General features: G+C 51.4%; 1 protein-coding gene across 1 annotated transcript; it reads right to left on the reverse strand.

Moving 5' to 3' along the window:
* Positions 1-22,854: 22,854 nt before the first annotated feature.
* FOXL2 (forkhead box L2) lies at positions 22,855-23,772 on the reverse strand. Its single transcript, XM_054386241.1, has one exon. The coding sequence runs from the start codon at positions 23,770-23,772 to the stop codon at positions 22,855-22,857; it is 918 nt and encodes a 305-aa protein (XP_054242216.1).
* Between the last annotated feature and the right edge of the window lie 2,356 nt (positions 23,773-26,128).

Genomic DNA, 26,128 nt, shown 5'->3' on the forward strand with positions numbered 1-26,128 from the left:
TTTCTTAAAACGTTTTAGTTGGCAGCTTTTTCTGTTGGCATATGACCAATGACTCTGTGTAAGCGGAAAAATAGTGGTGATATCTACAGGCCAGATTTTGCCACTTCTTATAAAGAGTAATGCTATCTTATTTTCATATGTGCTGGCCATACCCTCTACTCACAGCACTACTGGAAGCTCACTGATAGTTGCTCCCTGCTTTCTCTGGACAAAATCCAAAGAGGAAGAAATCTCAGTCATTAGATAAGAAAGCTTCAATAAAATCTGAGAGTTGGCCTGTTGGGATTACCTTAAATATGGGTAAAAAAAGCTGGATGCCAGCTTATTTAAACGTGCAGATGTTCTCCTGTTCCTTCAAGAAACATACAATTCAATCTCCCATGTACCATCACCTCCCAATGCACTCTCCAAATCATTCAGCAATAGTTGAACCTGTTTTTCATCAGTCCTAAAGTCTATCACTTCCACTGCTCACCCCATCTCACACAGGTCCAAGCTACAGTCATCAAATAAATCACTGGAGACATTGTTGGACAATGGGTGAATGAGTTACTGCTGATTGGGTTTTGTCTCTGTTTACTGGCTGTAGTTAGAAATACTTCAAGCCGAATGTCAATTACAGGGATAAAATAAAGGCTGGCCCAATCTGGGCGTTTTAAGAGATAATTGTACTTCATTAAAGTAATAAGGCATGTCTGTTTTCAGATGGTGCTGCTTACAGTTAACACAAAATCTACCTGAGTACTACCACAAACAGCTTCAGAACACATATGGGAATACATAGTTATGGTCATAAAGGCATGGGACATTGAAAAATAAAGTATCTTTGCAGGAACCTAACCATCCATCTGTAATTATGTGAAATTGTACAGGTGCTCTTTTGGCTTGTGGGGAAAAAAAACATGTGCAGTACTAAGTGGTACTAGGAAAGAAGAGAGATTACAACCCTGCCTGCTTCAGAGTAAAACACCAAGCTGTTGGCTACTACATCCTCACAGAGATGTTGATGATATTGGGTCTGGGAAAACTCAAACGAAGTACGGAAAAGAAGTGAGTAAGAGCGTGCTCATATAAGCACACCCTGAAATTAATAGGATCAATACAGGAGATAGGAGCTTGGGTTCCTCCTGTCTCAATGTTTGAACACAGGAGATATGTAAGGAAATGGAAAGGGTGGAAACCTCAAATCTAAGTAAATACTTTTTCACACAGAAACTCAAGGTTCAGTCTAGAGTGAGTGTGGACATTAACAGGAGTGTATAGTAACCCAAGTCCTGTTTATGATTAACATGTTTTGACACTAATACATATTATTTAAGTCCTTGATGTCCTCTCTGGGCTAACTGATTACCCCCATTTAATAATGCAAGAACAAGATGACTTCAATACAGCTTGAAAGGCAACATTTTAAATTCTAAAATGCCTTTCCATACAGCACATAATTAACCTATGGAACTCATTCCTCCAAAATTTAAATTAAGCTGAGAGTCTATATCCAAAAAGAACTGGATATGTGTTTATAATCTGCCCTGATTCCAGTTGGGACAAGGGTAGTAAACATTTAATTAGGCATTTGTAAATGATCCTTTTAAATCCCCTTGGAGGACATGCCAGATGGCCTGAGGACCTCAGCAATGGGCAAGTACAGAGTAACATACCCACGAGGCAGTAATTCACAAGTGCTGCATCTTAACGCTTGGTTTCTCTTCAAGAAAAGCTGTGGCTGAAATTTCATCTCTAATGAAGCTGGCAGCAACACCCTCAGAACTTCACCTACAGCTCTGACTAGTGCATACCCACAGGTGAGATACAGCACAGGAGCTGGAGACTTGTGTGTTTTTGAGACTGGCTGGCTGTGGTTATTCCTTACTGGAACTATTCCCGAGGGTGCTTTTACACCCGCTGACCTCATGGAGTGTTAAGTATTTTGAACTGTCCAGCAGCTTCAAGGAGACCCGGGGCCCCTCTTTAGCAGGCACTTGACAAATACACCTCAGGATGAGTTTCAAATCCCAAATATATCCATATAGGTGATGTTTTCACCGGTGGTACGGCACCATCTCACCGGGCACCCCCAGGGGGTGGAAGCAGGGGAGGGATGGGCGTGGGAGGGAGCGCCTTGCCGGTGCCTCTCCCGCTGGGAGGCCCTCAAGGTGGTGCCAGGAGCGGGTGCGAGCAGGCCGGGAGAGGCTGTGCGGTGTGCCCGGCCCGGTGCCGGCGGCACGAGGCACCCAGCGGCTTTACTGCGGCCCCGGGAGGAGCCTCTCCCGGCTAGGCTCTGCCGCACCTCATGGCGCCACCTGGCGGGCGAGAGCGGCAGCGCTGCGCGCCCCTGACCTCGCCTCTCTGACAGCAGCAGGAATTAACCTGCGGCGGTCAGGGGGAGCCTCCCGGAGTCCTCTGGCACAGGTACTGAGCCGTGAGCTGTCCTAACTGTGGAGAGCTGCGGAGCTATTTGTTCCCCTGCTCAGCCAACGTACAGAAGGCTTACATGGAATTCCTAGTGAAATTAAATACTCCAAACCAGCCTATATGGCCAAGCAACAATGGAGCATCACAGAAAGAATGCTCCGAGTGTGGACAGCAGGACTAGAGCAGGGATCATCTTTCTGTACTTGGCACTGATGAGGCTGCATCTTAAACACCAGGTTCAGTTTTGGGCCTCTCACTCCAAGAAAGACAAATAACAAGTGATAGGACAAGTGGAAACAGCCTCAAGTTGCACTAGGGGAGATTTAGGTTGGATATGAGGAACAATTTCGTCACTGAAAGGGCTGTCAAGCCCTGGAACAGGCTGTCCAGGGAAGTGGTGGAGTCACCATCCTTGGAGGTACTTAAAAGACAGGTAGAAGTGTTTCTGAGGGACATGATTTACTGGTGACTTGGCAGTGTTAGGTTAATGGTTGAACTTGATTCTCTTAAAGATCTCTTCCAACCAAAACAATTCTGTGATTCTCGGCCCAGAACAGATACTCAGTCTTCAAGCAGAGTATTTTTTCAGAGGAGCCTTAGGCAAATATTCATTAACACTGAGATGTCAGTGGAAGATTTCTTTTTTTAAAATAGAAATACAGACATGGTGAAATAATGCCTGTGAGAGTCAAGGCATTGTCCTGTGTCCAACAGCTCAACACTCTGTGACAAAGGCTCCTGTACAGCTGACTACAGCAGAGGTAAAGAGAAGTAGTTGTGCTCTTCACTAAGTTCTGCTATCACAGCTCTCTGCCTACATGCCTGCAACCAAACACCCATAACATGCAAATGGTTCAAACACATACTGTAGGAGGCAGCAGCTGAGCAACCACTTTCTGGTGGGCAGCCTGTAACAGCTCTTTTCTTAACGCTCAAGCTGCAAACCAGCACTTGGTGCTAGACTTCAAGGTCTACTGTGAGAGGGATTTCTCATGTGCAGGATAAAACCCAAGTTTCTGCTACCATACAGCAAGGTGTGTCTACCTATCAATTAATTTAAAAAGAGACCTGCATGTGGTACATCTTTTCCTGTCCCAGTCTCCTCTCAACCACCATTAAGCTGACACTCAGGTGGGGAGGCCAGTCTGGCTGCAGTCCCTCTGCATCGCTGCCCCAGTTTACCCCTGTATACAGCTCACTGGAAGGGGCGAGTGAAAGGAATGGGAATGGACTTCAGAAGGGAAGGGACACATACTTACAGGAGTAAGCTTGGCCATGGGGCAAGGTAGCCTGAGAAGTGGCTGAATTGCAATGGAAAATCCCTGGAAGCTGTGGGCTTGTCTAAAATGCTCCGTTCTGCTTCTCTCATCAAATTAAAGAGTCTAAGAACCACCCGGAAGGAGAGAAAGCACTAGGTCCTTGCACCTCCTTGAAGGCCTATTCACTTAGCCTTAGCAGCCTCTGCTGGAAGCAAAGAACATTGCCAGCACAAAGCACAGGTGACTGAAGAAGAAACGATTGAGACCTGAAAGCTGATGTTGTTCTTAAAACAAAGATAAAGCACAGTCCAAGCAGGAGCAGAAAAGGCAACCAAGAAAGGTACAGCAACATTCAAACAAGCTAATTGAGAAGTACTGGAAAACAGGGGAAGACAGATGGGAATTATACCCTTTTTGCCTCTGCAATTCTCTTCCATCTTTTAGCATATGCTGACTCTCCCTGCACAAATCTACCAGAAAAGACTTTCTGCACCTTACGCAGAAGTGTTTCTTCATGTCTGGAGAGAACTCACTTTATCTTCACAATGAGTGAGTTAAACATCAGGCCCATCTCTCAAGGCCTGTCTTCCACATCAAAATGCAGCCAAGGCTGCTGGTTCCTCACCACTCTAGCAACATGCCTGTCTCCTTCAGGTCTCCAGAACAGGTCTATAGTGACAAGGCAGGTCTGAAGCCAGGCTGCAATGTCAGTCTGTGGGTTGAGGTCCAGAACAACAGGATTCATGGCCAGACATAGGTGAGATTACTCGTGCCACATAACTCGGACAAGACTGAAGGTTTCAGGATGAGCTGAAGGAGCCTTCTGGGTCATGTGCTGGTGTTAAGCCTCAGGAGAAGCTCAGGTTAATTAGGGCCTATGAGACGACAAGAGAGCAGATTTGCTGACTACAGGCTGGTAGTGACTCCAGAGACCTCACTAACAGGCAAGAAGGGATCTAACAGAAAACTGTTGACAGAAGAACAGGGAGATATGGTGCTGATGCACAGTACCATGGCTGCAGTGAGACAGGGTTGTATCATGGCCCCACCAGGTCTCAGCAGTGAAAGGCTGGTCCCTAAAAAACAGTGTAATAGCAAAGGCTCCCTTCTGAAGTGTCTAGACAGAGAGCCATCACTGATATCCTAGAGACAAGACAAAGGAATAACACAATTTGAGAGTAACTACAAAACTCAAATCAGCTATTTCAGTATTTTACAACAATATTGGTGATCCCACAGTTGAGCAGGGTTTGAAGAAGCAGCTGCAAGTTTCAACAGTTTTCCATTCCAATTCAAAACCAATATAGGCTCTGCCTCTGCATTTGCAGCCTGAAGTTTCAAGACAGCTCAGGCTTTACTGTTCTGGATTTCCTCAGCCCCTGTAGAAAACATTCCGTGTGCACATTGCATCTCTCCACATTTTATTCTCATTCCAAATCTGCAAGTACAAATATAGCAACATTCCACTCTCCTAATGCACACTTACAAGACATGATGAAATGTCAGATGCTAAATGGTACAAAAAAATACTTTACCACATTCCCGTTGATGTGCGGTATAACAGAGAAGGCAGCGATTGCTTTAACATCTGTTGATTTATTAGATCTGAACACTCTCCTCCTTTCATCTGGCAGCAGCAGAGCTATTAACGCTGCAACAGCTTCTTCAGAGCTTGCAGCAGAGCTTGCTGTAAATACATACCTTGAGAACAATCTTATTCCTGTGGCATCTTGAACATGACCTCCCTCTATCCAAACCAGAGCTGTTGAGCAAGGTATTATACGATGGTGAAGCTAGGAGAGAGGAGTGGACAAGCAGGTAAACCCCTGCTGCCAGGAGGAAGCAGGGCTGAGGCTAGAAAGCTTCCTACTGCCGTAGCTATTGTCTCACGACTTCCTCTGCCGCATAGCGAGGGAAGCCATCGGTGACGCAGCCGATGGGAATGAACTAACCCAGCAGCAGTCGCAAGGCTTTGCCAGCCTGATCGTGACAATTAGTACTGCTGAGTCATTCCAGTGAAGCATTGCAGGGTCATTCCCCACGTTTGGTATTGTTTCTCATGCTGCTAAAAACAGCCCATTGGCAACATTCCTCCTGCACATTTGTATTAGCCAGAAAACCCAACTCAGCCTTGTGGATGGGAATCAGAATATTTTTACATACTAAGAGTCTTTACAATGAAAAAATCAAGGATTTTCTTTTTCTGACAAATTTGCATTTTCTCAAGGAGTGGAGAACCAGGGAATCACTTTGTAACAATTTCCCAGTCAGCTTGAATAATAAGGATATGACCTTGAAGAAGTCAGCTGTGACACGAACATTTTCTCATAACAAAATATACAATCACAACCTTACTGTGCATCTTAAGCAAAGTCACTGATATGTTGAACACTGTCCAAAGGAGATGGTATGTGTTCAAATGACAGCATCTTGTTCAAATCTAAGACTCAATGTACTCAGCTCAGGTGAGAGTTCACATGGTTTTGCTCCACCTTTGGTCCTGCCCTGCTGCAAGGTTTCTAAGCAGACAGTTGGAGATTTCTGTTGGCTAGGGGCATAGCCTACCTCCTCTGGGAGGGCATTCAGGAAGGGAAATATCTGTCATGGGCCCTTGTGTTGTTAGCACAGCTTGCTGATGTATTGACTTTTGCAAGACTCTCGGACATTCTCCAAACTGGCCTATTGCTCCTTTCCCTTCCAAGAGCATGGGCATAAACCCACTCTGATCATCAATTGGTTAGCTACAGCAGCTGTAAAAACCCTTAGGCTAAAAGATTGTGAGGACAAATTTGTTTGGAATCAAATCAGAGCTTCACCGTGGGATAAGCACCAGGTTAAGCAGAACCACTTCAGGAGCATCCATTAAACAAGTAGTCCTCAGTTCTCCTCCTCCACTGGCAGGAAGCCTCTTGACTTCAGCATATCACTTTACTCAAATACTCTCACATTTTCCTAACATTGAAATTATAAACTGCCAGAGCAGCTAAATATTGGAACAAAATAAACTCACTGTGTGAGAAATAAAAGCTTATTTTATGTCTTTTCTGGTTGTATTAGTAGTATTTCTTCCCTTTTTCAAGGGTTCCTTGCTGAGCTGGAAAAATTTCCTTGTTGCCCAATCTGTACTTAATCTCATGCTTCTTTCTACAGATTTGTTATATATTCTTTCCCTTTTTTTCAGTCAAGGTTCCTCTGTAAGTGCAAGTTCTCCTTTCTGTCCTAGCCAAAATATATGCTATATGAGTGGGAACTAACCTCTCTTGTACTCAAGGAGTGAGTCTCAAGGGAGTTTTCTTCAGCAGGTCTGTGATCCTATGAGTATTAACAAATACTGCAATTCATGTCTCTCATATTTTATGTACAAAATTTAAACTGCTCACAGCTGCTTTTCTGGCTGTGATCTCTGTAGAGATGTCACTGACAATTTCCCTCCCAAGTGAGGGAAATGTGCATCCTAAGCCAGGGCTTGCATGACTTCTAGAGCAGGGTCACACTGCAGCCAAGCAGCCCCTTCTGCTGCCTGGAGCATGGCATTTCACCCAGCACACTGCAGTGCTGCCGGGCTGGAGGTGTGGTGGCTGACTGCTCCAAACAACTGCTTGTCTCAGAGGCTTTGGGATCAACCCTTCCATCTGGAGCATTAAGAAGGGGTGACCTGAAAATGAAGCAAAAGAGCACAAAGAGTCCTGAAACATTTTCCTCCACGTGTCTGTGTGAAGTCTAGTTAACTTTGGACATCTTCTGGAGAAAGGGAATAAAATTGGGATGCTCAGCACCATTTTTGCTTTATCACACTCAAGGCATTAAATAATCTGCTATAAGCCCTTTCTCTAGTTCACTGTGAGAGAGCTATTGCAAGTATCTCCATGAAAGCTCAGTCTGTGATGATGTTACACCCACTTCTATTCCTGACTTGAGGCTACGACTCATTTTCTGTATTATTCAGTAGTGACCTTAATGCTGTACTTCATTTAGCCCTTGGCTCTTTATTTGCTATTTTCACAAAGACTGCTAAGTTTGTAGATTTTTTTTATGGAGCTTTTTAACCACTTCATCCCCAATTCTTCAATGATGTTTTGATTCCACCTCACACTCTAGAAGCAGATTTTATCTGGTTAGATTGTTTCATTCTGTCTCTTTTTTTCTCCTCTTTTATTGAAACATAAGGAATTTTTTTACACCATCTATGCTGTTAACCACTTCTGAAGTTACAACTTCCACTTTTTTTTTTTTTTAACTATATTTAGTGATGGCAACTTTGATCTCTTGTAGCTTGAGGATACCCAGACTTTGATGCAACTGGGTTTCTACATCATTATCATGTCCAGGGGCTGGTCAGGGATGAGGAGAGGTAAATTAATATGTCAGACATGGCCAAGGTAGGGGACTCTAAAAAGTTCATGAGTTGGAAAGCAACAACTGGGGAGATGCTACAGATTTGAAAACGCAGTACTCAAGTACAACACTAAAATTATGCCTCTGGAACAGGCTGGATATGGCACATTTTTTTTCCCTAGCAAACCCAAGTATACAATGCTGAATGCTGAATGAAATTGCCATTGACTTCACACTAGTAGACTATGAGCCATTTTCATCACCATCCTTATCAGAAATGCTCCCAAGGTGCACAAAGCATATCTGGGGGTTCCTGACAGATTTTTCAGCATTGCAACCTGTTGAAAACCACTGCTCAGTACCAGAGCAGTGGTGCATTTCCCCTCAACTGAAATAAAAATCCCTCCACAGGAGAGCTGTGCTTTCCCCTGGACGGTGAAATCACTTCCTTCTGTTTTGTTTATAGCTGTATGGGAGGTTTTTCCTCTTCCAACCCCCTTTCCAAAAGCAATGAGACAATAAGACATTGTTAAGTGTTAAACATCCATGTTTCTGTTTCTTGTCTTCATAAAAGAACTATTAGAATGATGAGAAATATAACAGGGAAATGGTGAGGGAGAATGACAAAATTTAGCCCAGAATTTTATTTCAAGCAGCAGAAAAGACATTCAGAAATAGTCCAGCAATGTCTGGAAGCTGTTTTTTCATGATTAAATATTTAATGAACCTGAAAATCATGCTCAAACTAGACAGCTCTGTAGCCTAGAAAAGGTGAATTGAACAATTCCAGCTGCAACAGGGCATAGGAACAAAGCATACAAGTTGCTAAGAAAATGCAGAGCTGCCATTTCTAACAGCACCAGGAAATAAAGCATCCATCATTGAACTATAAATGTACCAATCCCTTTGGACTCCTTCAAAAAGGTGCCCTCCATGGCTGGCAAACGTGGGAGGACCTGAGGATTATTTGGAGAAGAGGGTGAAAGAAAACAGTATATGAAAGAAAACAAAAGGCATCTGACCCTCCTCACCCCAGACTTGGAATCAGTGCAAGGCCGGGAGCCAGCTGTATGGTTACATTCACCCATCTAAACATCCAGCAACAAATCAGTCACTGTGCAAGATGAGGAGATCTTCCACTATCCACAACATCCTGGGTGTGGTGGATGTGACAGCCAGACCTCAAGCAAGAGAAGACACACAGGGACCGTGTGGGCAGCTTTGGAATGAATCTTGTGGCTGTCTAAGAAGATCCATAAAACATGCATTTTGTTGAATGAGACAAGTCAGCCCAGCACATGCAGAGTTAGGTGGCAGGGGGATTGGGCAGTACACCTGCTCCAGCAGGCATCAGAAATTCCTTGGGATGCTCAGCTGTCTAGAAAGATGCATGTCACACCAAGAAACACCATCTGTTGTCCCCCTCTCTGCAACACTGCCTTCCTAAAGGCAGATGAATGATCACATCCAATCCATCTTTCCTTGACAGAGTAACAGAGCAGCTTACTGGGCATGAGTATAAGTAGTCTTGATCAAAGAACTGATGGTCCCAGTAGTCTCCAAGCAGAGGGTAGAAGATGATGTTAAAACAAGAAAGGGCCTGTTATAAAGGAGGCAGATTCTGATCAATATTTAGCATTGTTAAACTATCAGATAGATTAAAATATCACTCAAGTAACTTTTTTAGCCCAAAGAAAGTTTGAAAAGTGATGTCATTTTATCAGTGGCTTGCATGTAGAGAACAGACAAGGTAAGAACAATACAATCCCCCTCAAATTAATTCAACAACAGAACATCTGAAGTGATTTGGATCAGCCAGTGAGAAATGAAATTGTTGCCATGAATACGAACATATGGAAACAGCAATTGCAAACAACAGCGATGTCTCAGCAGGCAGCCCCAAGGTCATGTCAGGCTGTCACCTCACCAGGGACAGAATAATGGCCAGGGGGGACAGAAACAGCATTCCCAGTTCTCAGGGGGACAGAAACAGCATTCTCAGTTCTGGGGAGGCAGGGCAGAAACAAACAGCAAAGCAAAACAGAAAGCCCTGGCTCACAGCACAGAGGAAGGGCATTACAGGTGCTGGACACACATCAGTGTGAGAGAAACTGTGATTCTGGGAAGCAGTGTGGGATCCCCAGAAAGACTGCACATCCTGTGTAATGATATTTACATAACTGTATGTGTGTATATATATAACAGTCAAAGAAAGGCACTCCCACATACTTTTGATATATGAGGAATAGCCTTTAGGTCTGCTCCAAGATTTGTTCTCTCAAAGTGAAAGCTGCCAGATTACACAATAAAATGTCATTATTTTCCTTGCTGCTCTCCTTCTCTTTCCTATTTCATGCTTTTCCTTCATTTTTAAGTCTCTCCTTTTTTTCACCTCTTCCTTTCTTTCACCCTCTTCTTTTCCTGGCTCTCCCTAACCCCCCTTATTAGCATTTTGTCTCTCCATTCATTCTTGCTCTTCTCCTGTTTCTTTTGCTCTTCTCTCTCATTCCCAGTCACTCATTTCTTTCATACTGAATTAACTCTACCCCTGCTCTATGCATCCTGACAATCTATCTGTTTTTAATTGCTGCACTAAACTTCGATGGACATTTCAGAGAGCTGTGTACATTTAAACTGAGGATCTTTTCAAAGTCTTTGTAATTCAACTTGATTCCATGTATTTGATACAAGAGCCATATGTGCTCATGGATCACGTATTGTTTCGCACATGTGAATACTTACAGAGCAGACGTGTATTTGGGTATCAATTGCTTTTGCTTTCTGACCTGTCAATTAATTTTGTGCTAGGTGATGGCACCGAGGCTTTGAAATGTGCAGATATTTTCACTTCTAAGAATACTCTGTGACTGCAACAAATGAATGGTTACAGGGCTTTCTTTGGCCCTTTCCCAAGTGAAAGAGAAGTGTTCACAGACAGATCCTGGTCAGGGCTAACAGGGTGGGAGACCTTGAGCAGCATCAAGACCACATTCCTTCTCTGTCACCATCAGCCTTATTAGTGACTCTTGGAAGATGCCACCAGTATTTCTAAGGTTTATTAAATCATCCGAACAAACTCCCTAGAAAGGAACAATGAATCTGATACATCCTCAGAGCAGATCTAGTAGCCTTTACTCCAACAAAACTTTCCTGCACCATACCCTTGTGCTAAGGCTATAAAGAAGGGGAGAGTCTGTAAAGAGGGAGAAAATCATAATGAATCTGGTAACACTGTGTAAGAATTGACATTTCTTTCTCAGCAATTGAAGCATTGTACTGAATGTCAAAATCTTACCGTAGGTGCGGGTGTCCCCAGCACATCTCCATATCAAATGTGAGCATCTCCAGGGAAAAGTGGACAGAGACCAGCACGAATCTCAACTGAGGGGAAAAGTTCTCACACTGATTCAATTAGGATAGTATATGTTGTAATATAGCTTCAAGGGATAACCGAAACTTTTGGCAAGTGCTGCTTTTCTTTTTTCCTTTCCCTTTTTCTTCCCTTTGGCTCCTGCCACATGGAGCTCATTTCACATTTCAACTACAATCTAAGTGATACAGGAAAACAGTTCTCACATTGTGTCAGATCCACTGGTGCCGAATCCACGGGCACTTTCCTTCATGTAGGCTGAGAATACAGCTGAGCAGAGTTTCACCTTTTCCATCCCACTCTTACCCCACTGGGTTTCAAGAGGATGAGCTTTCTTTCCAACTGCCAGCCAGAAAATATTGTGACCACCAGAAAACAATCCATCTCACCCAGTTCACAAGGGAAAAGTGCAAAAGTTAAAACATTACTTACTCTGTACCACAGTGAAGCACAGGACAAAAAAACAAGGCACCATCAACCATTGCCATGTCAATAAAAGTAGAAATCCACACAAAACGTGATGAGGCTTCACTACCATGATGATTTGCACCAGTGAAGCAACAGTCCTAGCAGCTTCTTCATGAGTGAGGCACCTTTCATTCTGAGGTGGCCAACAATCTGAAAACATCACAGAAATATTTTGACTGGGGGTTCTCAGAAGCTGGGGCTGTGGTATTGCAGCAATGCCCCACGCCTGCTTGAACAGTAAACAAAGACAACAACAGCTATAAAGATAAACCACAAGAAGAAATTCCCACACCTGGAATTCCCAATGAGAGGAAAACATATTCCTCTCAGAAGCAGCCAGCACCCTGTTTTCCAATTAAGCTGTGAGTGCTCAAACAGTTCAAAATTCAGCTCTGCTCTAATCTTTATTTGTCACTTAAAAGATGGAATATCTAAAACGATTCCAGAAAAAGAGGCCTACATATTTTGGTCACTGCAGAAAGCTGCTGGTAGGACAGCATTCCATTGCAAGCTGCTGTTCTACCACCAGAGCTGTGATGTTCATACTGTGATTCTGAAAGGAATAGTGGCTTCACCTGCATCGAGCCTGGGCAGTTGAAAACTGGGATGATTCAGGGATGTTGCTGTCCATATTCCATGTCATCAATGGAGGCAACGATCCCACAGCTCACCCCTCAGCAAGCTCAGACAAGGAACACAAGGAGTCCCTGACAGTCACAGTGCCGATGCACCAGAGTTCCTTACCCAGACCCAGTGCAGAATCAAACTGGGGAAGGTCCAGCTCCAGGCCCCAGCCAGGGAACCCGCATCAGCACAGATAAAACCAGGACTTGCTATTTACTGCAGTACTGATCATTACACTGTGCCTTGCATTCCTCTCGAATCCACTGCACTTTACTTCCTTTAGCAAACTCTCTTGCTCCTGATGCTTTACAAACATTCAGTTCTTGTTCAAGTAAATGGTGACATGATCACCTAAAGAATATTAAAATTCATGCAGGATCTAACAAACTGTGAGCACCTTAAACTCTGATGCATTTAGTGATTTTGTTGCATACATTACATAGTCAGCAGCTATCTTGTGTCCATGCATTAATGAATGCTAGTGATGTATCGAAAGGGCTTAACTCACATCCCTTTTAGTCTTCCTTATTTCACATTTTGCAATCACAAATGTGAACATTTGCTCATGATCAATGGACCACACAGTCATTTTGGGGGTCTGAGGATATAAACTGAAGGCTTACCACCAAAAATTTCAGCACATGTCTATAGTTACAAGGTCTTGGTTACCAAAGGAGGATTCTTTTGTACTTAGGTCTTGTATCCTGCATGTATTTACAAGAAAATGTGGCTCTGAAGATTGCTTGATACCTTTTAAGTATCCCACTGAGTGCTGCTCTGCACACCACATCGCTGGTGTTTGTTCAGAGGCACTCCAAAACACAAGGGCTCAGAATGCCTTGTTGTACGAAGGGAAATCCCCTTCATTACAAGAGACATTAGTGGTTAAAAATAGGGAACTGGAGCAACGGCAGTTGTCGGGATGAAGTGCCGCAGCCCTGCGGTGTCACAGGAGGGAGCAGCAATAGAGGTGAAAGCAGCAGCAGAAAGCAAAGAAACAATGAGGGAAATGGAGAAACGTGCAGCTGCGTATTTACACCCCAGGATTTCCCCACGTTCCAGTACCGCGGGCTGGGAAACAGCTCACGCTCACCCTTGACTCCTCTGGGGATTTTCTAGACCATTCCCAGAGCATCTGGCCGGCGATGAACCGGACCCCTGCGACCCTCCGCGCCAGCATAGCCCTCCGCAGCACGGGCCGCGGCGGGGTTGGCTCCCTCCGGTGGGGAGCCGGGCCGGGGCAGCGGCGGGCCAGGCTGATGCGGAGCCGGTGCGGAGCCAGGAGGGGGCAGAGGTGCGGGCCAGGCTGATGCGGAGCCGGTGCGGAGCCAGGAGGGGGCAGAGGTGCGGGACCGGTGCGGAGCCGGGAGGGGGCAGCGGCGGGCCGGGCTACCGCAGTCACTGCGAGAGCTCAGGGAGATAACGACAGAACGGGCTTCCCGCATCGGGCCAACTGTAACTACTTAGGATGTGTTCCTGCTTTAAACTCCAGAACGTGTAATGTGGAACATCAGAAGGCACACTGGTGAACTCTCAGTCTCTAATAGGAAACAGTTGAGAGTTCTACCAAATCTGTCACTTTTTAAATATAACATGAAAAAGGACTGAGATAAAACAAAACAACAACGGGGGGTGTGGGGAATTTTTTTTTAATAATGCACCTTGAGTCAGATACTGAAAAATTTTCCTCAAGGAATGGAAAAACTGATAGGGAAAAAAATGGTGAAATCTTACTGTGCTTGTAGCAGGCTGGGCAGACATTCCTCCCTGTAATCCCCTTGCTCCCTTCCCGCTCCGGGAAGGGAAAAAAAAAAAAACCTCTAAGATGGCTCGTAGAGATTTGGGGACCTTAGGATGTTTAAACAAGTGGTTCCCATTTCTATTCCAGGGCAATTGGTGACTGTCCCAGACAACATTTGGCTGCTCTGGACTGAGCTGAACGGTAGTATATCAAAAAAGGCAAACCAAGAAGCTTCCAAAGCAAGCTCACTGGTTTGAGGAAAGAGTAAAGAAGGGCTGTTTCCTGCAACTCCAGCAGCCAGGGCAGGAGACGTGATCAGTTACATCGGTTTCAAAAGACCATACCTATTCTCTTACTAATTTTTAAAATCTCCTGTTGTTTTGTTTATTTGTTTGGGTTTCTTGGTTGCTTGCTTTTTGGTTTGGTTTGGGGATTTTTGTTGGTTTATTTGTTTGGTTTTGGGGGGTGGTAGTTTAGGCTTTCTGGGTTTTTTGTTTGTTTGTTTGTTTGTTTTTGTCTATTTTGTTTTATTAAAATGTCCTCGTATCTCGGAGGCATCATAGGAAACAAAGAGGCAACCTGTAAGGCCAGGGGACAGAGAAGCTGCCCCTGCTGTGTCCTGTCCGCCGCCAGGCCGGCCGCTGCCCCTCTCCACTCCCGCTGCTCGCTGGGCACACGCCAGCGCTTCCGTGGTAATCTGTGAGACCATTTCCACCGGTATTAGTGGGGGTCCCAGTGGCCGTTCCCGGTCGATGTGTGTGCCTCCCGCGTCGTTTGGGAATAATTATAGAAGGCAAATGGGTCTGGCCACATACCCCGCACAGCGTGCAAGCCTCGCCGCGGGCACGGCCTGGAAAAGTCAACCAAGTGAGAATTTCGTCTCCTAAAACCTCCATCCCCTGAAACCTGCCTGTCCACGAAACACTTCCACATCTCACTCTGGGCCCTGGGAGTCTTTTATCAGCCGGGAGGGCAGCGGCGGGAATATTTGCCGAAGCGCTGCTGCTTCACAAGCGCTTCGTTGCCTGTGCGAGCCGTTACCGGCGCCGGTTCGTGCTCCCTGTTGGGGGCGAAATCTCTCCCCAGTTAAGGGCTCGGGGGCTGCTGCGGGGGCCGGCTGCCAGCAGCCTTTGTACTGCAATAACTATTTGTGCCCGAGCGGTGAGAAGCCGTGTCCCAATGCCACAGTCGTAGTCGTTGATAAGCACCAAGCGATATCTCTTCCTAAAGCGAGGAGCAGAGGAAACTCAAAACATCGACAACAACACGTGCCTTTTTTTTTTTTTTTCTGAACATCACGTGAAAAGCAACACCTGCAAAAAGATGAGTAGCGAGCTACTCCCTTTGTTTCTTCCCCGCTTTGATATCTTAGGACATTACGCTTCGTACTGTGCTCAGCTTCGCCATACCCTATATTGCTTGTTTGGGTTTTAACGGAACACAACGATAGTAACAAAAATCATCACAGTTGTCGTTGGAAAAAAAAAAACGGGGAAACGGGCGCCGTATCTTAAGCAACCGTTCTTTGCGCGGAGCTGGCTGCACATCCCCAGAGCCCGGGTCTTTGACCTTAAATAGTGGAAGCTGTCCCGCCAGCCTAGAAATCACGAACCTTTTCCCCATTCTGCTCCAGAGCCCATTTACCGAAGCCTGGCAGGTTTTCAGCTTCCCCCGTCCCAGCCAAGTGCCAGAGTCCTCATCAGTTGCTAGTGAAATGCCCTGACGCGGGCCAGACCCCGGGTTGCTGCGGATTGAGCCTCTCCCGTGCCGGCATTCACCCCGTGAATGACTGATTCGAAAGTCGGTGTAAACGAGAAATGTGATATTCCGTCTGTTACTTCGTAACCGTTCCGAATCAGCTATTCCTGTATTGTGGGGGGAACAATTCCGTTGGAGAGAGTGAGGAAAAGAAATAAATTAAACGAAAATAGGTGACCAATTTATCTGCCATCAGAACGGTAGCATTTACAGGGACATGGTGGGGAGCCAGAAGCCTCCTTCGATGTCAGGAGTTGCTGCTCTCTCGGGCAGGCTGCGGAGCCACTGCTCCCGCCTGAGTCCTCCGGGAACACGGAGCTCGAGACCTCGGGACCTGAGGGCAGGGCGGGTGTCCTCCCTCCCAAAGGCAGAGCAAGCAGAGCCAGTGCTTCGCCTTAACATCTCCTCTGATGGTATTTCTCACAGAATTTTCCGCTGTGCAACTTGAGCGAGAGCGCCGGGAGACCAGGCAGGTCCCGGCTGCGGGGTGAGGGCTGTGTCCCGCGGATCGCAACCCAGCCTCGGTGCACGCTGCCTGGCTCCGTGTGCTAGGGTGGAAACAAACACGAGGTTCTGTCGAAAGCCGAATTCTGCTTCAGGCAACATGTAGCTGATTTTGAATTAATTCCTACCAGCGCCCCAAATCCTGCAGCTGTTTCTTCGGCTAATAAACCCCCGTGTGGTTTCTAAACTTACAGAAAGAAAAAAGAAAAAGATGTCCATCTAAGTAAACTATAAGTGAAAACTCATTGATTACCTCCGCCTTCCTGTCTCTGATTTGATTAATCATTTGCCATCATGCTTTCCCAGTCACTTCTGTGTTGGTTTCCCTCTGCCTGAATTCTGTACGAGTTTTCCAGAAGGGCGGCTGTGATGTTGAGACCAACATACTGTAAACAACCACAAGAAGCAGAGCTAATGTTTTCAATACAGCTCAAGGACTAAAATAAACTCATTGCGTTAGGCCAGCCGGAGCGGTTGTTTTGGTGAGCGCTTCCCAGGCCCGCTGCTTAGCACATCCCCGAGGACTACCTGGGGAGGGCGGAGGTTCCTCGGAGGCCCCGGGCGGCGGAGCGGAAGGGCGCCGAACCCCACTGGGAGAAGTCCCCGTGCCCCCTGCATCCCTGCTGGGGGGCAGATGTTTCGCCGCCGCAGAGCAGAGCCCCGCCAAACCACTGAGATGCCCCGCAGATCCGGGGATGGGCTTCTAGGATGGATGGAGAAGTGGGGTGGCGGTAACCACCGGCTCCATCCCCAGCTCCTAGCCTGCGAGGTGTGCCCAGGGCTCTGCAGAGGGTCTTGGGACACTCCGGTCTGCTTATTCCGGCCCTGGCCGTCGCCCGCTGCAGTGCCGAGCTTTTTAGTCCTTGCAGTAGTGTGTTTCACTCCCTCCTATTGCCTAAGCATCACGCCGGCTGCCCGCGTCCGCCTGCCCGAAGCTGTCTTCCTGCGTCTGAGGCCGACCGGCCTCTCCTGCGAGCGGGCAGGACCGAATCCCGAATCTGGCAGCGCAGGGCCCGCGGCTCGGCCCGGGACTGGTGGCCAGCTGGGGCCACCGAAGCACGCCGCGCTCCCGAACGCCGGGGCACTGCTGACGGACAGCTGGAGAGAGCAGCCGGGAGTCGCGTCCATCACACACGCAGAACGGAGATTTTTTAAGTAACAAATGTACTTTTTTATTTTTGAAACAAAAATATCATTTTCGGCTTAACAATAGCCGGATCTCGCTGAATGAAGCCTTTGCATATTTTCCTGTTTTAATTGGTTGTATAATAAACAGTCCTGACCCCACACTCTCTTTTCAATGAGTTCAGGGTGAAACGCGGACCATGGGACTGGAAATGACTTTTTCACCACTTAAAACACCGACAAGAATACCAGGAATCAGGCGGCATTAAACAGCCACACCGGCCAGGGAGGGAGTGGGGTGCAAGGTGAGAGCCATGTCTCCTCCCGAATCATGGCTCGGCCCTGCCCGCAGACAGTCACCATGGCCCACCCGCCCACCCGGGTACGACGAGAGAGGCCGGGGTGTCCTGGGGCGGGACCGCTCCCCAACGGTCCCTCAGCATCCCGCTGCCGGCGGCAGGCAAAGGGCAACAGGGCCGGGCCGGCCGGGAGCACTCCCAGTACCGAGGGCTCTGCCACACTTTCAGCCTCAAGGGATGCAGGAAGGGCCGGAGAGAATGAAAAACCTGCGGCCACAAAACAGCCCCCGTGCCTTGGCAATGGCCCGGGGGCTGGATGAGCCGAGGGCTGGCGGAAGCCTGATGGATCAGGGATCAAACTCTTCCCTTCCCAGGGGCACGGGTAGCGCGCTCCCGGCCCCCGCAGCGGACAAGGCAGACTGCTTCCACGCCCGCTCCGCGCAGGGTGAAAACAGTCCTCTCTCTTCTGCTTTCATCTTTCGCCAGCGTTGCGTAAACCTGGGGCCGTCCGGTCAGGCCAGCGACGGCAACTGAGCCGGGCCAGCGGCCCAGACTCCCTTGCCCGGCTCCGGCCCCTGAAGTAGCTCTGCGGCGGACGACGGCCCTGAGGCCGGAGGGAGGCTCCGCGCCACGGTGCTGGCTCGGGGAGCGCATCCCGCTCTGCGGAGCTTTCCTTTTGCCGTCATTTATATAACGGGGAAAGGCCTTACATAACGCGCACAGCCAGCTCTTGCCAAGAGACCGGCGCTCGTTCGCTCTTTCGTAAAGAGCCGCCAGGGCTGGGCGACGGCGCGGCCCCGGGGCAGGTGGAAGCCGCGGGAGGAGATGGCGCGGTTGCTCAGAGTCAGGGAACATTGAGCAGCCGTGGGCACACCCTGGCCGTGTCCGTTCGTGCCCACGGGACTGTCTGCGCGTGGGGTTGTTGCGGAGCCCTCCTCTCGCCCAGCCGCTGCCGTCCCAAGTGTCACTGTACCGGGTACCAGCTTCCCAGGCAAGCGCTAGTGAGCAGGGATGTGATGGCCGCCCCCGCCGTCCCCTCCCCAGGCCGGGGGGGTCTGAACGGGGGGCTTGGCCGCTCTGGCAGCGGCAGGAGCCGCGCTGCTGCCGGCAGCACAAGCCACTCGACAGCTCCCGGGCAGACCAGCTCAGAAGGGCGGCTGGGCTCTGGCTCTGAATTCCCATCCCCTCAGCGGAGAACCGAGGGCAGAGCTCGGAGCTCCTGCTGGGGCACACACTGGGGCATCGCCAGTTCCGTCCCGCCTGACCTGGGAGCGAGAGCGGTCCTGAGGGCAAGGTGGTGGAAAGGGTTGCAGCCATGCCCAGGACACGGTGGCTGTTAAATAAACCATATGAGTTTACATTCAGTGCAGCCTCTGTTTATAAAATACAGAAATCGATCGTGAAAACATCCTAGAGGCGCGACGGCTGGCTGGGGGACACGCCGCTGCTGGGGAGAGGAGCTGGGGGCAAGGAGGAAAGCGAATAAAGCCCCGGCCGGGAACAGGGAGCCCGACAGATGGACAACCCCCGGACAAGCGGCCTGTATCGGCCCTGACTGCATCTCTCCCATGGCAGGCCCAGCCCTCGGGCAGCCGCAGCTGAGAGGCCTGGTGGGTGAAGGCTGGCCGCGAAGGCACCTTTGCCTCCTTCCAAGCTGCCCCACATTTCCGTCCGCGCCCTCCTGGGGAGGGGTCCTTTGTCCGCGAGACGGTCAAACGCGCTGCTCTCTGCCTCTCTGCATTGACATAGCCAGGTTACTGGTCACGCACGGCGGGCCCCAGCTCTCCCCCCGCGCTGCCACGGAAGCCGGAGCAACCCCGGGTCCCGCACGGCCTTGCCCGGTGCCAGGCAGCCGCTGCGTCTCCCTGTACCTGGGCATCATCAGCTATCAGTTCGCCCAGAGCCGGCGAGGCCACAGGCGTTTGCCGTGGGCGCAGCAGCCAGGCCAAATGATGGCACAGCTCGGGAAGGGGCCCAGGGGGACGCCGGCGGGATCCGGGGCTGCGCTTCCGCCCTCTCCTAGGCCCGTGCCCAGCGACGGTGGCGGGAGGGGTTTCCCTTGCGAGCTCGCCGTGGCCCCGACGTACCACGGGGGAGAAAAGCGGCATTAGCAACAAGCAGCCAGACTGCAACCCTCAGACGGCCGGCGGTTCTCAGGGCCGGCCGCCGTGCTCCAAAATGCACTTCTCGGGACGTGTGAGAAGTGCCGCCTCTGCCGCCAGTTCCCCACCCGAAAGCCCCGGGCAGGCTAGAGACACAGAGCAAGACCCGGCTACCGGCACCAGCCGGCAGAGACACGGATAGTAAAGGCGTAAGTCGGGGCTGTGTCCCTTGCGTGCAGGCAGCCCAGCGGCTGCTCGCCGTCAGGCTCCGGCCTTTTGTCTCCCTGTTATGCACCTCCGTTACATTGATGTTCGTGTAAGGGCTGGGATTGCGCCTTCTCTCCCGGTCCCTGGGGCAGCATCTCGGTCCTACAGCCCTCTGCGAACGGCGGGGAGCCACCCCAGAAAGAGATTAATTTGTCGTACCTCTGCGTTGCTGCCTGTATGGGACAGGAGCACCTTTGCTACACCAACGCCTGCCGATCAGGCCAGGGCACGGGGAGGTAGAGCTGGGCTGCCCCAGTGGGTTCCCCCACATCCCTTCTCCCCTCGGCCGTGCCTGCCGAACGCAGCAGACTGGCCACCGCTGCCCTCGCCCTCTCCACCCCCCACCCCCACGCCCCCCCGGCCTATTTCTGCGACCGAGCTGGAGGCTGCCGCTTTCTTCCGTGCAGGAGCCTGAAAAACGCCTCGGAGAAGGGGCACAGCGTGAGGCAGCTTTGCAAGGGCCTATCAGCACCCAGGGCCGCGGGTCTCCCGTGGGCACCGCCAAAGCCCCCCGGCAGCGGAAAGGGAGTGCCCACCCTTGGTGCCAGGTTTTGCCCCTCGCACCCCCACCTTATGAGCAAGCTGCTTGAGCAGCCTGGAATAAGTGGAAGCCCGCATCCTCGCTCCCAGGCCAGCAGGCCTGGCCCAGGCTAACCTCTAAGGAGGCTCCAAGGCACCAGGCGGGGGCAATTCTGCCAGCCTCGCCGCCTCCTCCCCTTCCGAGCCCCCGCGCGGAGGCCGCTGAGAGAACGGGCCGGCTTTGAAGCGAGGCCCAGGCCTCGGGAACGTCATTGCCGGAGCCACCGGCCCAGCCCGAAAAGCGAGACCCGCCAGCGGCTCCCTATACCGGCCCCAGCCAGAGCCCAGATGGGGCGCGGACCCCGTCGCAGCGCGGCCGAGCTGTGCCCACTGCGATGCGGGACTGCGCTGTGTCGCCCAGCGCCCCGGCCCCGACCCTGAGGATCAGAAACGAAAGCAGGGCCCCGTCTGTGTCGAGCATGCCCCGTAGAACTGACCGGAGGGCTCCGTTTCCCAGCGCCCCGACAGAGCCGGGCACACGGGCGAGGTACTGGTGGCTGCCCGCTCACCGGAGCGGACCTGTCCCCGGCCCGCCCGCGGGGCCAACGAAACGGTATCCGCACCTCTTCAGCGGCAGCCAGGACGGCATCGGACCGCCAGCAGACGCGGCCCCGCCAGACCTCTCTAGCCGGTGCCGATCGAGCGTAAACGGTGTACTTCCCGCAGCGTAGCAGGCAGAGAGCGGTGCCAACCCGATGCCGGAGCACAGGGGCTGGAGCGGTGCCCGCCGCCGGGAGCCGACCGGGAGCCGACCGGGAGCCGCAGAGCGGCGCCGGCACACGATGCCGGCCTTGTTCTCCGCTGCCGCTTCTCGGTCCCGAGCCCGGAGGAGTAGAGCGATATAAAACGATATGAAAAGAAGGAAAGACATTTTATTGGAGACGTTACAATGCTAGAAAGTACAATAAAAGTGCTAGTTCATTCTAGAAAAGTTGGTCCCAAAACGGTACTATGCCACAGAATCTATCAGTTTACATAGACGTTTATAAAATCGCTATCAACTGGTCCCTGCATTATGAACTTTCTTTTTCCCACATTAATCTATGTAAAATTAAAGGATCAAACCATTTGAAGAAAAAGGGCGAGCATTCAAAAGCAGAACCTACTGGAAAATCCATTTTGGACCAGTTTTAGGGGTCAAAAAATCGAAGATAGTTTAAACTTTCATTATTAATAATACGCACACAGAAAAATATTCCAATTCACAGGAAACCGTGTCTTTTTTTTTTTTTTAACAACATCAACATTTTTTTTTTTAAACCTGTATAAATTTACTTTTAGGACCTCAGAGGACATTGTCTCCTTTAAAAAATATATTTACCACTGTCGAAACGTTTCACGAGTGACCCTGGCGGGTTTTGTTTGTTGGTTTCTAATAACCAGCAATGTCACGTATCTGCTGTTAAGCAGTCCCCACGTAAATACTATTTTGACAAGAAACCACGTTTCGGAAGAGGCGCGGTGCTCCGAAGACCGAGGGAGAAGACAGAGAAAATGAAAAGGAGGAGGAGGACGCGGGTAAACGGCGGTGTTTAGGCCCCGCTAGCTCCGCACCGCCACGCGGGGAAACGTCTCTGCTATATACAAACTCCTTTTTACTCTCAAGGCTGAGCCCAAAAAGATTACGACCGAATTATAAAGAAGCAGAAATTTGCAGGCTAACCAGCATATTTTTAACTGCGTGCTCCCGCCTGCAAACCCCTCACAAACACGCGAGCAGAGGAAAGAACGGTAGATCCGAGCTCGCCGAGAGGCGCCCGGCCCGGCCCCGCTGCATCCGGAGCAGCCCCGCTGGAGAAGCTCCCACACTTACACTGCCTTCTCCTCAGCGTAGGACGGCTCCTACACCTACACTACACGAAGAGCAGGGATGCTGTTTTCCCACCGCCACAGTCTGGGCACAGAGAGAAAGAGGAGGAGAGACATGCGAGCACAGAAGGCGGCGGGATCGGAGAGGGGCAGCGGAGCCGGGACAAGGGTATTTCTGCAGTGGCGGCCGGTCGGAGCCTCCCTAGATGTCTATGCGGGAGTGCAGGGCGCTATGTTTGCTGTCGTGCTCCCAGTAGGAACAGTGCATCATAGATAGCTCGGCGGGCTGGCGGGCGCAGGCGAACTGGAGGCCGGCTCCGTTCGCGGACGGGGCTGTGGGCGGCGCGGAGCTTGCCGGGCTGAGCTGCTGTGGGTGGTGAGCGTGCGGGTGGTGGTGGTGGCCCATGCCATTGTAGGAGTTCACCATGCTGGGCAGTGCCATGCTCTGTACCCGCGAGTAAGGGCTGTAGGACGCCGGGCCCGAGAGTCCTTTCACATTGACGGGACTGACGTTCCCGCCAGACATCTGGCAGGAGGCGTAGGGCATGGGCGCAGGGGGCTGCGCCAGCGGCCAGGAATTGTTCATGAAGGTGGACTGCAAGTACTTGGGCGTGGAGAGGTAGCCGTAGCTGTCGGGGCTGAAGAGGGTCTTGCCGGGCTGGAAGTGGGTTGGGGGCGGCCGGAAAGGCCGTTTCATCCTTCGTCTCCTGCGGTAGTTGCCCTTCTCGAACATATCCTCGCAGGCGGGATCCAGAGTCCAGTAGTTGCCCTTGCGCTCGCCTCCGCCCTCCCGGGGCACCTTGATGAAGCACTCATTGAGGCTGAGGTTGTGGCGGATGCTGTTCTGCCAGCCCTTCTTATTCTTTTCGTAGAAAGGGAACTTGCTGATGATGTACTGGTAGATTCCGGACAGTGTGAGCCTCTTCTCCGCGCTCTCCCGGATGGCCATGGCGATTAGGGCCACGTACGAGTAGGGGGGTTTCTGAGAGGGGTCCGGCTTCTCGGGCCCCTTCTCGGCGCTCAGCTCTTCTTTGCCCCGCTCATGTTCCTTGCTGCCGCTGGTGTCATGAGCCAGCAGCGCCACCGTGTCCTCCTCGCCGTCCGGGTAGCTGCTCATCATGGTGTTCCGCGTCCGCCGCCGCGGGCGCGGTGCGGAGCGCTGCCCGCTGCGTGGAGCCCGGTGCTGGCGGCCGTCTCGCCCGGCTCTCACCGGGACCGAAGTTAGTGTTGAAGCCGAAGCCGGGTGCGGGACGGAAATCAGGAGGCGCCTCTCTCGGTGCCGCTGGTCCGTGCAGCGCGGCGGCGTCCCTGTCCCCGCGGGCTCCGCTCCTCTCTGCCGCGGCGGCCGGGCTCTTTTCTGATTTGTATGGGCCCGGCCGAGTTCCGCTTTCGTCAGGAGCCCGCTCCCCTATCGCCGCCGAGCCGCTGGGCACGGCCGAGTTCACCCCGCAGTCACGGCGCTGCGCTCAGCCCCGCTCACACGCGGCCCGACGTGGCCCCGCGGAGCGGCGCGGAACCGCCCCGGCCCGGCCGCCGGGGGCGGGGGTGGAGGGGGTGGGTCCGGGGGCCGCGGAGCGAGCCTCCTCCGCCACCCTCCCGGAGAGCCCAGCGCGGTCTGCAGCAGCGCCGCGCTGGAGGCGGTGGGTGCGAGGGGGTGTGCCCGCAGCCGCCGCGCTCGCCTCTGCCTCGGCGGCTGTCACAGGTCCAGCCTCACACGCGGTCGCGTTTATATGTCTTGGCCCCGGGCCCCGCCAACCGATCGCGCCCGGGGAGCGCAAGAAGGCTGTTGCCGCTCCCTGCGAGTCCCTTCTTGCAGCTCTTACTTGCAGGAGGCAGAGAGCAAGAGGTACCGGGTCGCTCCTTCTCCCTTCACGCAAAGTACGCTGAGGCACCCAGAGCGGCTCAAGGCTCAAAGATGGCCCGAGGGCTGGGGCAGGGTGGCAGCGTGGAGTATGACACAGCGGGCACTGCTCCTGATCGTTCTCCTGGAGCTATCCGGGTTATTTCACACGATTCCTGGAGCACCGATATCCCCCCGTTCCTTCCCCTTTTCCGCCTTCAAGTATAGCCTCCGAGCACTCTCAAGCCGGCCTGAGCACAAGAGGTGCCGTGTACTAGCAAATCACTGGCAGGGGGCTGCTCCAACATCGGGTACAAAAGCGGGCAAGCGGACAGAGGAGGCTTTGCACTGATTTCTACGGGGCCTCCTGCCCGATCCCCGGGAGCGGGGCAGACTGGTCCTGTTTGTCTCTCCCGAGGTCATGTACAACATAACGCAGCCCCCGGCAGCCGCAGCAGCCGGGCCGAGGCCACCCGCGATCCCCAACCTCAGGGCCCAGTGCTGTAGTGAGCTCTCTGCCCTGGGGATTTGCCCACAGTGACCTGACGTCCTGATCAATACTTAAGCACATCTTGGTGTTTCCCCTCCCGAACTGCGGAGAAACGATCTTTGAAGCAGCTACACGTGCACCCCCGACGTCCACAGCACCCTGGCCACGGCCTTCAGATGCACTTCTGCCTTTCTTGAACGTGAACCACAGCGCAGCACTATTTTCGGCCCCGCTGATTTTACGTGAGGCATCATTTTTCGTAACCATTTTTTGCAAGCCCGGAGCTCTGGTTGCTCTCGGACAGCATCCCCGGTGCAGCCGGTCTCTCCCATCGGGGTGCCCTGGGGCTTCGGCGTCTCATGCACGGAGCTCCAGTTCCTTTGCCTGGCCAAAGGCACACGGGTTTCTGCTTCTCTATCCTATTCATGTGTGAAGGCAGTCCAAGATGTAGACGAGCAATAAAACATCCCTTCAGGGAGCTGTTATATTCCTAATGTATTTCCCCCCCTCCTCTCCCCACCCCTCCGGATAAAATACGTTTCTACACCTTCTGCCTATAACGAATATATCTCCCATCGGCGGAGAAACGCACACTCTAAACTCTGTTACAAAAATTCGGGCAAAGAAACGAGGCCCCTGGATTTCAGCACAAAGTCACGGAGCAGTGCACTGCGCCGCCCGAGCACTCCCCTCCCGCACACAAACGAAACTGCGGAGGGATGAGGCCCACAGAGGAGACACTGCAGTTTTCCTTCCCGTCCAGCTCCGGCCCCGGCAGCTGCCCGGAGGGTGGCTCGGGGCAGAACGGCGCGGCAGCCGGAGCCAGCTGTGCCCCGCCGGGGCTGCCAGGGTCCCCAGAGAAGGGGCTGGCTTCTTTCTGCCGGCCACCCATGCAGCTCCCGGAGCTCCCCCTCGCAGTCATTTCCGCGGCTAGGGCTGGTGCAGGTGTAACAGCATTGCTGCATGTGTCATCACCTCCGCCAAATGGCAGATGCCTCCTTTTCACTCCTAAGCCGGGTGAGTTCTTAACCAGAGCTCGCTTGCTCACAGAATACATTTGACATCCGAAGGTCTTGTTTGGGGTATTTTGACACCCCCACCAAGGGGGATTTCGGATGAACATCAGGTCAGAAACTCAGCCCAGCT

The sequence above is a fragment of the Indicator indicator genome, chromosome 13, assembly GCF_027791375.1.
Source record: "Indicator indicator isolate 239-I01 chromosome 13, UM_Iind_1.1, whole genome shotgun sequence".
Lineage (NCBI taxonomy): Eukaryota > Metazoa > Chordata > Aves > Piciformes > Indicatoridae > Indicator > Indicator indicator.